At 38.3% G+C, this 18,710-nt stretch overlaps 1 protein-coding gene across 4 annotated transcripts in view; it reads right to left on the bottom strand.

The window, feature by feature from the left end:
• Positions 1-18,710, bottom strand: part of USP22 (ubiquitin specific peptidase 22) — a 118,254-nt gene that overhangs the window by 15,327 nt on the left and 84,217 nt on the right. For all 4 annotated transcript variants that reach the window (XM_067306394.1, XM_013945491.2, XM_013945492.2 and 1 more), the window contains 2 exons: positions 13,176-13,345; positions 5,984-6,131 (listed from right to left, as the gene is read on the bottom strand). In XM_067306394.1, coding sequence (XP_067162495.1) covers positions 5,984-6,131; positions 13,176-13,345 — 318 coding nt within the window. The remainder of the gene's footprint in view (positions 1-5,983; positions 6,132-13,175; positions 13,346-18,710) is intronic.

Here is an 18,710-nt window from a genome sequence, read left to right as displayed (position 1 = left end):
CTGCTTGCTTTAGAAATTTCTGTCTGAACCTTGAAGAAAAGCATATGGTTTCCTTAAGATGGCTCTTGAGCTATGAAGTTATATCTCAAATATAAGAGCTGTCAACTGGAGAAGTTATCAGACCCAGTCTTAGACAATTTTTGGTCAGAATTTCAGCTAAGTCTTACTGAACTTAAGACCTTCAGAAGGTCTAAATTATGCTAATGAATTGAGCGTACAGTACAAAGACCATACAAGACATTCTTCACCTTTATAAAAAGGTCACTTACAAGCTACAAAGTCTACATGTGGATTTTTAAAATAACTTAAGATTTAATTATTGTTTTCAAAACTCCACTTTTCCCATTTAAAGAAGCTACATGCAAAAACTACATCCCCATACTCTCGCCATTTCAAATTGATTATGTCCCTCTATTTTGTTTTGAGGGGGCACGAGCAGAGAAGCAGCCACCTCTAGAGATTTGCCCTGGTCCACAGGTAACATCCCGGTTGGATACCTTTCATACACAGCCACTTCCACCTACAGGAGAGAAAGAATGCTCCCTTTCCAATTATACAAGTCAATTAGGATCAGGGATGAGAGGGTCTCAAAAGAATATCCTGCAAGCTTGTTCACAGCAAAACAGAAGGGCATTACCCACTCAGCATTATTTCCCATGACATTTGGTTGGAGACGAGGAAAAAAAAAAGTAAGATTACCACCTACTCACACTTGTCAATGTGTAGCAGATGCTGAGAGGAGGTATATTATGCAGCTGAGAACTAGAAGCTGCTAGATTGTAGTCCTCAAGTTAAGGTTCTCTTCAACATTTCTGTCTTATGAAGTAGGTTTTACTTGCACAGTTTTTGTTTTTAAGCTGGTCATAATTCATAGTAAGGCAATCAGTAGCTCCTTGCAAGAGATTGGTCAGCACAAGACTAAACACACTTGAAAATATGCTGATATAGACATTAACCTGATTATATGGATGGCACAAAATTGAGTTTAAAAATTTGAATTCAAATTAAATGCAACTTAAAAAAAAAAAACCCACACACCTAGAGAAATGACTACTGTGCCTAAGCAATAACTAAGCATTTTAACTTGTCCTCATAAATGAACACTTGATACACTGCTAAAGGTAAATCATCAGTAACTACTGTACTGACAGCTACAGATTGCTTTTTAACTTTGCTTTTGGTTTTGAAATAAAAATAAAAATGTTTTGTCCTGCCTTCATTATTTTAAACAAAAAAAATAAAAAGCTAGCTAGATTTTAAAGGGAATATTTATCAAAACAAGACAAAAATATTGACTTATCTTCTTTAATTCAATTCCCAGTATTCGGAACATGTGCTTGTTATGCTTTATAGTCAAGAAGCATACACAGAAATTTGTACATATCATAGCAGACAAATGTTTTGCAAACATGTGCTTTACCAGTTCATAAGAATATCATGCAGAATTCAGAGCAGGGTAACATTTTACTCCTGAACCTCAGCACAGCATTCTTTTCCTCTCATGATACCTAGCACAGGACTTCAGATTTGCTTTGTAGCAGTCCTTGTTAAAGAGGAGTGCAAACTGTGTCATGAAAATGAGATAAGAGTAATTATCGGCTTTAAATTATTACTTTTTTTTTGTTTAGCAATTGAATAATATTGGCTGAATAAAATTTGGGACCAAAATACAGCATTACTTCATCTATCTACCTTGCTTTTGAATCCCTGTGTACAAATGCACATCTCTTGTTCTTCACTGTTTGATTGTGGTTGCTCTTGCATTAAAAAAAACAAAACAAAACAAAAAAAAACCCAGCCAGTGGTTTCACATCTTCACGGACACCCTGACTGGGCGAAATATTAGCTTTTGAATAGCAATCTTGCTCCATACAAGAAAAGAAGATTCTAATCTAAATTTCTCCAAATTCTAATATACCTGAAACACACTGTTAGCAGAAATGTAAAAAGTAAATGACAAAAGAAATGTAAAATGACATGAACTCCACCTGCCACGGGAGTTTGTAGAATATTTGCATTCCTTTAACAAGGTGAGAGCCCTGCACCTCCTGAAGGATCTCACACCCAGAATGGGGTATTCTTTTATACCCATTCTTCAGCAGAACAGTCTAAGAACACATGCAAGTAAAAACAGATCAATGCCTGATCATTTTCTGCATCTTCTATAATCCACAAACATTCAGAGCCTGAAAATCAAAGCTGTCCTGCATATGCATTTTAGAGATCAAAATTAGATCATCAATACATGCCAAAGTCCAGGTGAATGCTTAGACCTAAATACGAGAAAAGGTGGCCACTACCTAAACAGCAAGCCTGTTTAGCAGTACTCTTGGCGAAAAGGCCGAGATCTGAATCAGTCAGGTCCGAATCTCATTTTGAACCTTTTTGAGGAAGGAGGACAGCAAATGCCAGAATACAATGACACTGCAGAATCCTGAGCACTACTCAAACCAGCAAGAGACCGGAATAGCACAGATTGAAAGTGCAACTTAATGTCATTTATAGGATTTTTTAAAACTGAAGAAAGAAGTAATGCTGAGAAAAGAATTCAGATTCAAGATGGTTTCTTGCTTTTTTCTTGGGGTCTATTTTTAAGGACAGGCCTTGTGCACACCTTGGTGAGGGCTAGAAAAGAGGAGTAATTAATAGCTTAGCATACTTTCCAGCTAACCCATCTTTCCCAAGCTGCTGGAATGAAAAGTTGCGATGCAGAGGCATAACAGACTTAATTCCTTTTTATTCAGAAACATTTTATATCAGCAGCATAAAGGATCCCTGCAAGTGTTCCGAATATGCTCTGCACAGATGCTATTGTTCAACGCAACAGTGCTAGCACAGGAAGAGCTATCACCCCTCAGACATGGTTTACAGGGGCGATCGTACAGGTATCTTGTGCTTCTAAGGCTTCACAGAGGCCACTAAAACTGAGTATACATTCAATCAGCATAAAAGAGGCTCCTATTAGTCTCAGGGAGCATGCGTACCTCTGCATGTCCCTCGGATAGGGATGACGTGAGGTTTACCGCCTTCTGCAGTTTTATGTCCTAACGCTAAAGGATCTGTCAATCACTGCCTTACAATGATCTTATACAGGACTATTTCCAATGGAAAATTTGTAAAGATCCAGAAATAATATGGGATTGAACAAAACTGTGCTGGAACACAGCCTTAAAGCTATCTAACCAACCCTAAAAAATCCCCTCACCCACTTCCCCCTTGAAATGGAGAAATGGCAAAAGTGAAAAAAAAAAAAATCACCCTCTCTCACCAGCCAGGGACCCAAATAAATCCACAGATCAGTACAGCTTCTCTTATGACTATTTGGGCCAGCCCAAATGTGAATCTTAGGGCAGTTAGTTTTCTGTTTCGTAGGATGCAGTAGTATAAAACACATCTTTTAATGCACATCAAAAGCATATATTTTTCCTAATTTAGGCAATGACAGATATCAATAATGAGATGATTCACAGCTTTCTCTGACTTGCATTAGGACACTTCCTAGAAAGCAAAGTAAATAGAATGGAAAAAGGACAAACGGCCACTCTCAGCCAAACAAATAACACTGGATATTTATACAGTTTTTACCAAAAGGAGCACTTTCATTTAAAGACTCTGAATCCTGAAGCCTTGGTGATCACTAATAAAGTCCAGAAGCTGGAGCTCTCGGACAAAGAAATTTTCCCATGACTGTATTTTTTGGTCACCGTATTTTGATGGTAGAACATGTTCAGTATGGAATCAGAAGCTTTCAAAGATCTTTTGATTCAGTAAACTGAGTATTTAATATTGACAGGGAAGGCAATATTTGCTTATTGTAGCTTCAAGACACATTCTCACTATTAGCAATAATATTTTTACCTATATATACACACTTCACATGTGTGTGTGTATGTATATGAATGGGAAAACTTTCTCATTACATAGCTAAATAACTAGTTCATTCTTGAAGTAGCTTATCATGGCCATTCCTGAAATTCTGGTTTATGTGAACTGGTTTGGTTCCCACATAACTGCTCAACCGCTTCTTTTAAATTACCTTGATGTGGCATAGATTATTTACTATACTTTAATCAAACTCTCTACATTTATTCAGAAACAGAGCTTTAAAAACCTGGGTTCACAGATATCAAGGATCTAGCACTGATGCCTTCCCTCCCACTAGTAGTATTGTGATAGTTTAGTTACATCCGTGCAAGCAGCTCAAACCTTAGGCTATTCGTTATGCATAACTGAATTTCAGTCCTTGTACTGGACGTAAATGGCACCTTACTTGCAACCCCGGAAAGCTCCAAACTAAAGATGCAAATACCCCTAATTTGAGCTGTCTGAAACAGATCTGAAACTTAATATAAATTCAAAAGTCAATGTTTTCAACATACTTGCGATAGCCAACCAGTTGTAAAAGAATTTCCCCCCTTTCCAACAAATGATGTACAACATGCAACTTTTGTACAGTTTTAGGACAGATCAGCTTCAGTTCTGTTTTGGCCAGAGGCCAAATAGATCCAGAAGCAGAGGAACAGTGGAGCAAGTTTCATTCTGTTAGTAATTCCAGACAGTATATCAGATAAATACTTAATTTAAAGCCAAACTACATTTAAAAAGTTTTTTCAGATTCCTTATCGGTTTCAAAAGAGTGCAGAGACTTATTTATTGTTGAAAGCTTTTTCTTTAAACTTCCAAGGAGAAAATATTCCTCCTTCATAGACTAATCTTTAAAAGTATAGAGGAAATATGAATATCACCTCATATCAGAAGATGAAAAAGCTTCAAGATCTGTTAGATCAGTGGTTCAGAAACTTTACAGGAACCAAAAAAGTACTTCTGTTTGCAGACTGTTTATTCAGGGTTAACGAAAAGTAAAAGATCAATATTTGGATAGCTTCTATTCTTTATAATGCTTCAAGACTTGTTTCATGAAGTTTATTGAATTTCTGTAAGCGATTGTCAAATGACAGATATTAAAAGTTACGAAAGAACTGCTGCACATACTCCTCTCCTTGGAAGTACTCTTTTTGGAGGAGAGCTATTATGAATCTGAACAAACACGTCTGCTGTTGTGCAAGGCTCAAAGATAAAATCAAGGCTTTAAAATGTTTCAAAGAAGCAGTAGCAGCCTTCCCATTGATAGTCCTCCTCCGATAAGCCACAAAACTAACCTTTAACAGATTCTTCTAAGGGCATTGGAGGAAATTAGAGTGCTCTAAAGCTTACTTTTAGCGACTAAGGGGTTTTTTTTGGTTAATATAATCCCTACTATTTTTCCTTGCAAGCATAATAAAATTTTTGCACCTAACTATGTGAATAAAGCTAGATCAAGCATTGGCAAATCATGAAGTTTTCAGTTCATGTTTAGTTCAGTTATGTAACACTAAATACATAATTTCATGTCATATTACAAAAAACATTTATTTAAGCCTTAGATACTTCATCTTTAAAAGCAAGGCATTGAATAATTCTACTCTATTGTACAATTATGTACTTTCATATACAAAGCTATGAAACAAGATATCAAAAACAAATAGCTTTTTCCTCTTATTCACAGTTCTGTAACCTGGTGCACATTGTAAATACAGTTGAAAAAATTTTAAGCAAGACAACCGTATCATCCCCTATACAGTATTTTAGTCAGCCCTTTGTTGACTCACTGAGTAAGAGTTCCAACTACCTCAAGTACAAATAGCATTAGAATGGCAATTTAAAAGAAAAGACACTGACTCGCAACCAATAAGAGAAGGACATGCTGCTGATTCAAACCAATATACAGGCTTGGCCGCTCTTAACTCTAAGCAATTTGACAGTAGAGGGGAAAAGGTTGATTTTTTTTATTTTTTTTGAATCTTTACCTCTAAATCTAACATTTAGAAAGGAGTTTGCTGGGACTGCTGTACATGAAGATACTGCATTTTATTTAAGAAGAGATTGCTCTACCTCTTTTTGATCCAATATTCCTTGTTGATTGAAGGGTCAGTACAAGCCTTACCTTTGCAGTGTCTGTGCAGCACATCTAATGCAGCAATGAGGAACTCGTGTGCATCTTGTTGCTCGTACCCTGCTAAATGCCGTGCATGAGTCCATACCAGGTGCAATAACCTATATGGAATGTGAGGAGATCGGTGCCCAGAGTAAAACTGCTCAAAGCAAAGAAAAGGACATGACTGTTAACAAGTTACACAGCCTCAGCGCATTCAATTATTAAAAACTTAATGAGTGCAATTAGTCAAATAAATTTAAACCGTTTAACTCTGATGGCCTTAATAATGAAATATATAGAAAGCTTTTTATCACAGACTACTGAAGAAGTCATCTCAGGAATGATTACTTCTCAGTTTTTTCCACTGAAATGTCTTCATTTTGTGACGGATTAGCCTAAGCAATGAGCAACAAACAATACTTGGAACTTCCTTATTGGTACCACTGCCTTTTATTAAAATAGTCTAAAAATACTACACTTGCAAGAAATAAGCAATACCATTCAGAGATTATGTATCGCTGCAAATGGGGACAAACACTGACTATGAGAACATTAGAGGCCAGCTGCCATGCAGCCCCAGAATGAAGACAGGGTAACTTCCTGCATCCGGTGGCTGTGCACAGTCCTGTCTATATGGAAATATCAGTGAGCAGGATAGCAGTCACACACCGATATCGGCCGTTCACTGTAGAGCAAGACAGCCCCCGTGGAGGTCTACAGCCATATAAATAAGGCAGCACAAGGCTTCAGAAATAAAAGTTTGCTCAGCACAGCTGTTTGCAGAGCTGTAGACATTTCATTCGTCTTCCCCTCCCAACTTGAGCTGTGTGCGGCCACCCCCGCTGGTGTTACAGCCCCGGGGTTCTGGTGCTGGACTAGCTCCTGCATCTGCTTCTTCATCTATTTCAGTCCAAATCCAAGGGCCTGGCTATGGCGGTGACTGGCGCTGCCCCAGCTGATTTTGCCTGAAGCAGATTAGGCAGGGCACAAATTATTCAGTCAGCAAAATTGATGTGAAAGATCACTAGTGAGTGATGACAAAGAGCTGGCAGAGGTAAGGTCTTCTGTCAGCACAGAGAAGAGGATGGGCACCTGCCTACAGAAATTTTTCCTTTTTATTTTTCTATTAAAAAAAACAGCCAAATATCACTTCAGAAAACTGGTAAAGGCCTCTGCTTCCCTGGGTTGAAGTTTAGCTCCTTCCTTTCCCCTCTCCATTTCCATCCAAAGGCTACGGCTGCAGCTTCTGTGCTCCCACCTTCTCCCTGGGTCTGCCACCACCTGGGTTTGCCTCCTCTGCTGCCAGCTCTGGCACCCGTGCTCTGAGACTAAAGCTTGTAGTCTCTTCTCGAGCAAGCTGACTTCTATATCCGGCTCAAAAATTCCTGCAGCATGCTACTGGTACCAGCAGCAACGCAGAGACGTGCCTGCTGGCCCTGCAGGGAGCCGGCAAAGCCCAGGCTTCGGGCTGCACCTGCGCTAGGAATCACAGGGCTGCAGCCTACCAAGAACAGACCAACTGCAGGGGCAAATTTCTCCATGGCATTATACAAACATGCATCAATCAAACTGGTATTCCATTGAGTAAGTTTTCAAAAATTAAGCATTAAAGGGGTAACATTGCATTTCCAACAAGTGAAAATTTATGAAGCACTTTGCCTTCTCTAACCTTCCAAAACAGTATCTGCCAGTAAAGAGTGCCTGCAACACCATGATTAGGTTTTGCCAAGACCCTATCAGACCGATGGCAGTTAATTTTCAGTCATTCTTCCCAAACATACCAGATAGTAAGCAGCAAATACACAGAACAACAATAAAGTAAAACAATAAAAAAGCAATATATAATTTCCCACTGTTATGGGAAAAGTGGACTTCCTTTCCAACCCCCATCTTTCTGCCCAGTCTCAGCATTTTATACCAGTGCAAACACAGGTACTGTGCTACAAACCTGGATAGAAAAAAAAAAAAAATACTGTCTTTTGAGGGACAGGTAGGCAAAGGGTAGTACAACCTTTTCATCTAGTCCTCACATCTGTAGGGTTTTCTACAGGGTTTTAGTACATTTCCTTGAGAAGAAATTTCTTTGTTACAAGCTCCGTTTTTTCCAAACAAGAAAACCTATCTCTGCAGCCAAATAACGCAAAATGCTTCTATAAATAAAAAGTTCAATAGTTAACTCTGATGCCAACAAGAATGACACCAAGGGACTGGAGCGGCGGTATTGTAATTGAAATCTGCTGACGCAGCTGCTGCTCAACATAATTCAGGGAACTGCAGCAATAAAACTTCTCTGTTCTGTCACTCCTTACAATTAGTCCCAGAGCTCTTTGGTCATTTTAACCAACAGCACTCTCTGTAATTACTCCACTGCAGACACTAGACCTGCCAGCAGATTTTACATTCTCTAGTGCTTCATTAGGATTAGAAGAATCTAACAAGAAATGTTGTCAAATTACTGGCTATGCTCATAAAGAAACCGGAAACACACCTAAGTAAGAGTGCTGTTAAATATACAGGGGAAGCAGCAGCTTCGCAGTTCTAGTGTATCAGAAACAAAACAAAAATCTGAACATATGCAATGACAGTATTTTAACTGGAATGTATAAAACATCTACCTCATCTCTGTCATTTCCTTGTTGCTGGAAAAATAAGCCTAACAGAGCTGTTCTAGTCCACCAAAATGTGAGAAAAAGCAGAAGGAAAAAAAGTTCCTTTAAAGACTTATTCTATCACTATTATAGAAATCTTTTCATTAAAGTGTGCAAATAGAAATAACTGTCTGTGCAGGTCATCTTTAAAATACTTCAATGGCACAATCCTTATGAACAGAATTTAACAGAATTTTTGTTGAAAATTCTTTTCAGCAGTACTAGTTGGTTATTTTGGATATTTGGATAGAAGCCGTTCATGCAATTAGAAAGTGCTTGGTAAAACACTATTTAATTGCTGTTGCAGGAAAGAAAGAAAGAAAAAAAAAAAAAAAGGATCCAAAGCCTCCATTCTTACACATAACCCAAATTAAACATTTGCTTTTGGATTCTTACAGAAACAATCCATAAGGCATTAAGGAGATTCTAGCCTTTGTATTTTGCACTATTGTTGCCAAAAAATACATAGATTACAGTCAGGTGAGGGAAAAAAAAGGAAAAAGAAAAAAAGGAATCTGTACTTCTTTCTCCTCCTCCTGCCAAAAACACATGCAAGGGAAGTTTCCCAATTATGTGAACAAACAGACATATTTACTCCATCTTGCATACATATGAACTTAACATTCTCTGGGCTTTGTAGGCAAGAATTTATAGGCATAAATCCTGTCCTAGGCTCCAATCCAATTTCAGAAGCTAAAATGTACTCTTAGAAATTGGTTTCCAATTAAGACTTCAAAACATACAGAAAATTTACAATGGATGGGGGGGGGGAATACGTGCATCTTTCAGGATAAAATGACATCTACTAGAGGTTTCCTAACAAAGAGCAACGTTTCAAGAAATTAGGAAAACAGTTTTACATGCATGAACACTGTATCTTCTAAATCTATTTTAGAAAAAAGGGTTTACTAAATAGGCAGAAACTGTATTTTTGTATTATAGTCTGCCAGACCTTAGAATTCCATCATGCAAATCTACACAGATGATTCACTTGAATATATGGTATCAAACTCTTTTAACTTGCATGAAGTCCTCTGATTTTATTAAACACAAGCCAAACCTGAGAAGTAGAGTACTATATACCTAGCAAAGTCTCAGTCTATGTAAAGGGCCTTAATAAGCTCCTTTTCCTCCTAGGCACCTTTGTTGTAACATATTTTATATACAGGCCATTTCAACAGCGTACCATCTTAAGATATCAAAGCCATAAATCATCTCTTTCTTCTTCCTTTTTGTCCTCACTTCTCAACCCGCTACATAGTTGTACTGTGCACTCCAATAGGTTCGTGAGGATGAGTAACGATGGGAATAAGGAAGGCTCTGTTCTTTACATCTCTGAGTGGATGCACTGCATTCTCCTGTTTTCCCAGGTATTCTTGCTATTGCAGTCACTGAATGCACTGAGATACAGGTCCACTAACCCTACTCTACTGAATGGTCATTTTGTAAAGTATTTAGGTAAACCTTAGGGTGTGGACCGTCTTGGAATTAATTCTCATTGGCAAAGGCAAAGTAAAACATGAATACCAGTAGGTAAAACAGCAGTGCACAAACTCTTGCAGCCAAAGGGCTCAGTGAACAGATTCTGTGTTCTACCTTCCCTCCACCCAGTTTCACCACTATTTGCAAATCCTTTTCATTCCTTTTCCTATGCAGTATAATTCATTTCATGATTCTATTGAGAAATAGGTTTAAAGTAGCACAAATGAGAATGTTAACTGATGCAGTTATATATTTTTAAAATAAACACCAGAAATTCAATGCTTAGCATGTTTGCAGAAAAGCTACTAGGCAAGAACTAAATTCTGAAAACCATCTGACACTCATTACTCACCATCAATCTACTTCAAGGTACAAGAACTTTGTAGCTTCCTATTTATCACAAAGAAATCACTGACACAACCTATATAGCTAAATAATCTTAAAGCAGAATAACGGGACAAGCGTCATCTGTTGATGAAGAAAAAAAAAAGAAAAAAAAAAAAAGAAGAGCAAAATTCACTCATTTTTGCATAGTAAGTTTTGCTTAACGTTCAAAGCAGTATCTTTTTCTCCTGGAGATTCACTGGATCCCCTGGCATTCCATCTGTGTAAGATCACACCTTCAGAAAAGGAGGGCGGAGGGGAGATGACATTAACCCTTGCCCCGATCGTTTGTCACTGGATAAGATGCCTTGAGATAACTGCATCAGTTAATCCCAGTGGGAAAGCTGGCTGAAAACAAGAATCTGAACCAAAGTTTCCCAGGTAATTCAATACAGAGGAATTCTGAAGAGTCACAGCACTGAAATCTCTGGTTAGCTCTCCCTCATTCAAATCTTGCCTCTGGGAAGACAGCACAGGACTCTTCAGCATAACAAATACATGTAGCTCAGACGTGAAAGAACCAGTCCATTCCAAAATTGCAGAATATTGGTTGTAATTATGAATGTGGTGGAACTCAAATTCATTGAGAAAGTTTTATAATGAAAGTGCTGAGAAAGTTTAAACATAACATGGTATTTATTGCTCGCAAGTAAAAGTATACTTATTAAAGTTGGATGATTGGACACTACAGCTCTGCTTGTGAAGGACTAAGCTCTAAGTTTTACTTCCAGGAGGTTGGGTAATTTTTTGCTGTCCTCCTACAGCACTTAGCTGTAATGTGTTAACGTGAAGTAAGGAAACACTTCTGCAGTGCTATCTGCATAGCCTGATATCACAGAAACGGCTCTTTGCTCATTCACATATCCCAGTCTTCCAGAACATTAATTACTAGAACTCACACAAATGTAGGCACGAATTTTGATCAGGTGAAAATAAAGGCAGAGATTTCCAAAGCTGTGCGTGAAATTAAAAAAAAATTGATTACAACTGAAATTAATGTGAACCCTGCATTTAAGCCCCACTTTGGATTGTTTATTATGTGCTTGTATGGAGTCTAGTAAAGCCCGTTCTTTACAATATGCTTGTACAGAGTCTAGCAAAAGGCGTCCTAGGCCATCAATAGGGCTCCATATACAGAAACACAAATAAAGTTCATTGCCTAGACAGCCTTAATCTTTCTCCCCTTAGTCTGTAATATAATACTCATTCCCTCCTTTCCCAAGTATTTTTTTAAATTTATATATGCTAACAGAATGCAGAGATATTTATATAACCATTGGGGTGAGAGTTTACATCATAATCTGATGAAAGCATATCAAAACGGCTCAATACTATAACAGTACCTTTATTTTTTGTATTACTTTTTAAAATAAATAATTTCTACATTAACAGTCTAAAGAAAATGGTATTTCTGCACCATGACTGATTTATTTTTTTTTTAATCTAGGCAGAGTGATATTTCCCCATTTATCTCCACATCTGGTTCGAATCATTCTGCAGCTGCTACCTTTTGGTATGTTTGCTGTTAGTTTTTTTTTTTTTTCTTTTACCTTCTGTTCTGACAGACTCGGGAATAATTGAAAAAAAAATCCAAAAATAAGAAGTGAAACATATAACTAATGAATGATAAGCAGCGTGAAAAATGCAAATTGACATGAGTGCTGAGTATGATCAGAAAACAACTTTGTACTGCAGTGCCTAAGGAGGACTTTTACCTTCTGTCCGTGTTTAACTCACCTGCAATGACCAAAAAGAATCGGCTCTGGGGTACAAGGCACAGAAGTAAAATCAAATTGAAAAGCACAAAACAAAGGTAAAGATCGTTTAGGGTGGCCCTAGGTTGTGTGAACTTCCATGGCAGTATATGTGCAAAAGACAAGCTCTGCACATAGACCTCTCCAGCTTCTTTAAATCTTAAAACCTAGGAGCCCATGTCCAGCCATGCAGTCCTTACTCATGTGGAACTAAGATAGTTAATAAGACTCCTTCACTATTTATTAAGGAAAAGACTGTGCCTGCCATATACAGCACAGATTAGACCTGAAGAGAACGACACAATGCAATGCCAGTCACCTGAGTGAGAAGAGGGAAGGAACAGTACTTCATATATGCGATGTACAAACTGTACCAACACACTCACTTTTCTACATCCTCCTGCCCATTAATGTGTTTCCGCATAAGAAGATAGCAAAGATGTTTTTTTCCTGTTAAAAAACACTGAATCAAGATCTTTAAAATATTTATACAGACCTACATAATCTAGGGCCTTAAACCACAAGGCTATATGCTATTGCTTTATTCTTACTCCCATTACCACCAGAAGAGCCTGTGACATATTTTCCAGTTAAAACTTGCACCTTTAATTAAAGCACACACTCAGCTTTAAAACTAAGGACTGTAGATCAGTCTCAGAAGAGCAGACAGCACTGTAATTATTTCAATACCAGCTCTGCCTAAACAAGAGTGACTTAAGTATAGGACTTAAAAGACCAACAGTTCCATTTTCAGCAATCAGGTATTTTTGACAATATAGCCTTACTCAATCTTTATTGCTCTGCTTTGCCACCTGCAAGTGCAAACAGAATTTGCTTTCCCTCTGTATTTGCAAACAGAACACAATTCCTCTTTGGGTAAGAAACAGCCAACATCTGCGGAAAAATGCACCTATGGTGGCAAACAGCACTCACCTCCTGAAAAAGCGTAGACATTTCACAGACCAGACATGAGCTGGGGCTTTGCATTTCACATTTGTGCCTGTCGGAGAGGAAGAAATCTCGCAGCAGTGGAGTGTGGGTAAGTGCCTGGACAATACAGTTCATAAAACATGTGTTCCCAAGATTGATTAGCCCTCGTAGACCTATAAAGACAGAAGGGGGAGGGGATGCATAAGCATTATCAAGTTAACAAAATGCTATATTCGTTATTTGCATTTTTATATAGTTTTTATAACATTGCCATAGATTTATGGTATAGGCAGAGCTCCAAGAACAGTTTTATATTGTTTTAGATAGACTATTGGTTTTGACGTACTCAAGTCCTGCCACAAACATTCTAAATCACACTAGGATTTCTTTTTTAAATTCCTGGAAGAACATAAAACTCCAAGTACAGCAACACCAATAGCATTATTTTTGCAATGGCTGTTTAACCATACATCACCAAAAACATCCCCTCTCCCCAAGCCCTTACCAAAGTGCAATGATGACAACTGATAGATCAATATGGTTTGATAGCAATACATAAATAAATAAATATTCAGATAGTTTAAAAGGCTTTTCCCTCATGCAGGTCACAGAGCCAGAATAAGGTTTTTGTACTGTTATAATGCAATAACAATCATCATCCTAAGACAGGCAACTAAGGAAATAGCCTTGACAGAAGAATAAGTCAGGCTGTGAGATCCAATGCAGATTTAGTGCACCCCTTTTTTGTACAAAACCTGAGATCTGAACAAAACAAGCCTAACAAGAAACTCTGAACACTGCTAGTCCCACTCATTTGTTTTAGCTAAGTTAAACATTAATCTACAGTACACATCACAAAATTCAACTTGGCATAAGAGGATTCATCACACCTTAAGTCATATGTTCAGTAATGCCAGAGACGATTTCTTGTGCTTGGAAACCAAGATGCTTAAAGGAAAGCTCTTTTGTTGCACAACAGAAGAGAGGTTAGAAGTGGGGAAAGCTTTTCAGTCATTTGCAAAGTCTAAGTGAGAAGAAAAACATGCTCAAATCCTTGAGTATTCTTCCAAAACATCAACATAACTACCACCATACAGGAGTGCTAAACAAAAGGAGCATCAGGTGGACAAGAATGCTTATTTCTAAATCAAGAGCTTACTGTAAAACAAGAGAAAGACTCAGATACATACACAATTCTGGTATTAACTTAAAATTAACACAGTCCTCTTCTGCAACATAAACAGGATTACTATGCAAACTGTGAATGAAAAATGGGATTTCTTGATTGAGAAGAACAATTTCCTTGCCATTCCATGGTGGGGGGGAAAATCAGCTGGCAATGCTGAGGCCATTGCAGCTGGTGCAGTTCCCTTGCAGTGCGCTAGATAGTGCTCAGAAGGCTCTTTAGCATCTCTGGGCAGGAGGAGGTGTGGTGCAGTTGCTAAGCTACCGGGGAGAACTGGCACTGCATCACCTTCGACTGCGGAGTGAGCGCTGGGTGACGGACACAGAGCCCCCTTAGACTGTCATTCCCGTATCTAATGTAAAATTGTCTTCCTGCCGCTCCCGTTTACTCCAAAGCGCAGAAGAAAGCTTCTCATTTACATTATAGTAACTTCTACTAGGAAGGAAGCTCATTGCAATCATTTGCTTTCTTTTCATGCTGGGAGGCAACAAGTGTGTGCACGTGATCAGCAAAGTGTTAAATAGTTAATTTGTTGTAGCAGCCTGAAATACAGTGTAACGCTTCAGTTTCGTACACAGTCCTATTTCAACCCCCAGCCTACATGTCTCTGCATCCCAGTGTCGCAACAGAAAGGTGTTCATGCCCTGCAAGCAGACAAATGTTGGGTCAGATCTTACTGCAAACCTCTCCCAGTAATTTTCATTTAAAACATACTGTTTTTATTTAAATCCTACTCTGTGCAAACAGAAGCTTATGAGACTCCCTGGGCATGCCTGTGATGCACCAGGGTATTCTGAGACGCAGAAGTTTCTCTCCATTTCTCCCTGGAAATCTTGATCCGTTTAGTTAGTGGTGGAATTCAACATCAGTCTGTGCGCTGCAGAAACTAGTGGAAAAAAAAGGTATTACATCTAGAGACTCATCCTAACAACTTTCTTTTTGGTATCTAATTAAGCAATCACAAGTAAAAGCAAACACGTAAAGGCAGCTTTTTGGAATCATTTATTAAGCGTCATTTATTACATGCCTGTGGCTGGACCTTGTTTCCCTGTTACCACAAGAATCAATCCTCCTCAAAGCTGTCACCAGAAGACTAGTTACAGGTGCCAAACCCCTCCTGGTTAACACTTTATTTGCTTGGACTTTTGGTGCCAGTTTTCCATGGCTTTAAATGGAGCGCTTCATACTGTATGACTTCACTTGACTGAACTGAGACAAAGTAACCTGCAAAACAGATGAGGCTGAAACGTGAATACTCCAAACCCTAATAAAAATAAGAAAATGGTAAATGGAGCAAAAGATGAGAACTTACTTGGCTGGAGAAGGAAAAAGGGAGAGAAGCATACATCAATTTTATCCTTGAGGGAGCAATAACTGCAGCTGCTATACCCTCTTTTAGACTGTCATCTGAAATGAAACAGGTACAACGCATTGAAGGATACCTAAGCTACCAAGTAACTATCAAATGCAGCATCTCGACCATGGAAAAACATCAAAACTTTATGTACATAAACTGAAAAGTTGACAGAACTCAGCTCAAAGATGTTCCCTCGTACATAACTCCTGAAACAAAACCAAGTTTTGTCAGAGAGAGGAAAAGACTAAAATTAAAGCCTATACAGCATTCTAGTCAATAAAACATTAAGAGTGCAAAAGAGAAGTGCCTGCTACACCTACTCCCCGCTCCCTGTCAACAGAACCTGGCAATATCTAACCACAACAGTGAGCATGGCAACATGTGGGCTGCAAATTAAGATCAGAAAAGTAAAGTGCAAAAACTTCAAACGCAGCAGTCCACTTTTGCTAGCAGCAACAATCGTCTCCTTTGACATCTGATCACTGGCCAGTACTAGCATGGAGGGGCGGGGAAGTTTTCTAAGGATTGCCAACGGGATCCAGCCTCTAGTAATAAGGCTGTGCTATCATGCAGACTTCTGCTGTATTTTATAATATCATGGCTTTTTTATTTCTATTTATTTTTATAGTGAACTGTTTCTGAAATGAGCAAGAGCAACCAATAAGATACCTAATATATTCTCTAAGCAGAGATGTGCTTTTGTGGTAAGTGTATTCTGCATAAAAGCACTGCTTTCCTTCTTAACTTTATTAAAGAAAATATAAATATTGGAAATAAATTAATATCGCTATCAAGCCAAAATCATCACATATGATATAATCATAAGAAAGAAAATACTTTTTAATCACCATGCATGGTGTGTGACCACCATTCTCATCCTGTCACATGCTGGACAGGCAGGGTCCAAGCAAAGCAGCAAATCTACTTCTGCAATGCCTTGAGCACAGATAACCAAATCTAGGAAATTCCTTCTTCTTTTATTCTCAAAATTGGGTTCTAAGCAGATGGCTTACCTTTGTCAGCTTCAGTCCTTCAGTCTTCTGACATTAATCGTTTTGTTTTTGTTTTTAAAATGCACAGAGTAACAGGGCTGCAATAGTGGGCAACCACGCTCGTCGTGCTGCAGGGAGCTCTAGAGCACTGGTTTTGCAAGTCCACCCACACAGGCGAGATGAAAAAACCAAACAAGATAAGGAAATTCCACTTCTCTGAACTGCGACTGTACAAATATTAAGAATAATTTAGCAAGGGAGGGGGGAGGGAAATGAGAGGACCACACATGAATACAAAAGTTAGTAAACCCAATCAGGCGTCTCCAAGAGCTGAAACTGGGCTTGGGGTTGGGATATGAAGAGCAGAACGCAGACCAGTCTGAACAAATATGACCATGCAGAAACCTGTGAGTTATTTGAATAAACTGAAAGCAGAAACGCAGTCACTACACAGTGCAACTGAGTTCTGCGAGACAATGAGAAACCAGTTAGATGCATAAAGCTTAAGCACCTTGAGATCCTTTATGTTAACCAGTTTGGCAACATTTTAGAGCAATTCTTTTGCCTCCTCCCCCTGGTTCACCATCTGGTGTCAGTGTTTCCCTGAAGCTCCTTCAGGCAGTATCAGGAAGTCAAGGCAAGCTGAGGAAGCGCTTGGTGAAATATCAAGAGAGCAAGTTCAACATAACCCTTGGAAACAAACAGCGCAGCACGGCAAGGAAGATTTCTAGAACATGTTTATTTTTTCATCCTGTGTTCATACAACAAAAATTGTGATTGTTATAGTTCATCTTTCTGAAAGTGTATTTCAAGGGAGGACTGTCCTACTTTTCAGAACCTAAACTAAAAACAATTTCTCTTTCAGCTCTTAAGTTTCAGGTGCAGACCACGCGTTAGCAGAACGCATTTGTTACAAACATCAGCCCCAACCAGACCAACACACTACCGTCCCACTTACTATGTTCCAGCATGCCAGAAGCAGCATAATCTCTGCTAAGGTGGTTAGGGATAACAATTATTCTCAAAAGATGCTCTTTTTTTTCCCCTTTTATTTTCTTTTTTTTTTTTTTGGGGGGGGGGGTCGCGAATCACGTCCACTCACTTCAGAAAAGCAGCGGTGTGCAAGTACATGAAATTACAAGCCTACACAGGCAAAAGCATGACATTCAGTGACACTAATGGCTATGTGAGCTATCAAAAAAATCAGTGTTCAGTTCTAGTGAATTTGATTCTACACTGCTTAAGTTGGAGCATCCTTTCTGAGGGGCTGCATGAAAATAGCATGTGACTGTAGAGACCTTGTTGGCCCCAGTGGAACAGCTGAGCATTTTCTAGACTTTTTCCCCCCACCCCTTAATGCACTGTATTTTCCAGGCACCCACTGTGAGCATGTTACCGTGATGTGTAGAACAAAATACCACAAACTTTTGTCAGTCAAGGAAAAAAAGGTTCAAAGATTGGGTGGTTGAATACTAAGTTAACATTTGAATGTCTCTTTAATTACCTTAATAAGCAATCTGTTGTAAAGGAAAAACTAATAAAAAAAAGGGGTTGAGCACAAGCTGAATTTCCAAAAAGGCAAAAGTTATATCATTAAATTCAAAGAGTTTTATAGCTTTACTTTACAGTTTGTAAAGAGTGAAATTCTTTTCCTTTATTTACTCTTAAAAGAATGCAAAGAAACAGTTTGACTACATTTTAGGTTTATATTTTAATAGGAAGTTTTTGACATGAAAATTCCCGTAAGTTACTTTGAAATTCACCTGAGTTCTGCCAAACATATCTTATACTTTTTCCAGTACTTAAGACACAAGGCAAAGACAGGAATTCATTCCTTCAATGATAAGCCACAGTAATTATGTATTATGCCTTCTTTATATTTCAAAAAGTTACCATCAGGATGGAAACTGCTTTTTTTTTTTTTTAATACTACAAAACTTATTAGCCCTAGTAAAACTACAAACTGCTGTGCAATAAAACTTCAGTTTTGATTTTTTTAAAAT

This window comes from Apteryx mantelli, chromosome 16 (genome assembly GCF_036417845.1).
Source record: "Apteryx mantelli isolate bAptMan1 chromosome 16, bAptMan1.hap1, whole genome shotgun sequence".
Classification (NCBI taxonomy): Eukaryota; Metazoa; Chordata; class Aves; order Apterygiformes; family Apterygidae; genus Apteryx; species Apteryx mantelli.
Note: the sequence above shows the minus strand (reverse complement) of the source record. Positions and strands in the feature narration are given on the sequence as shown.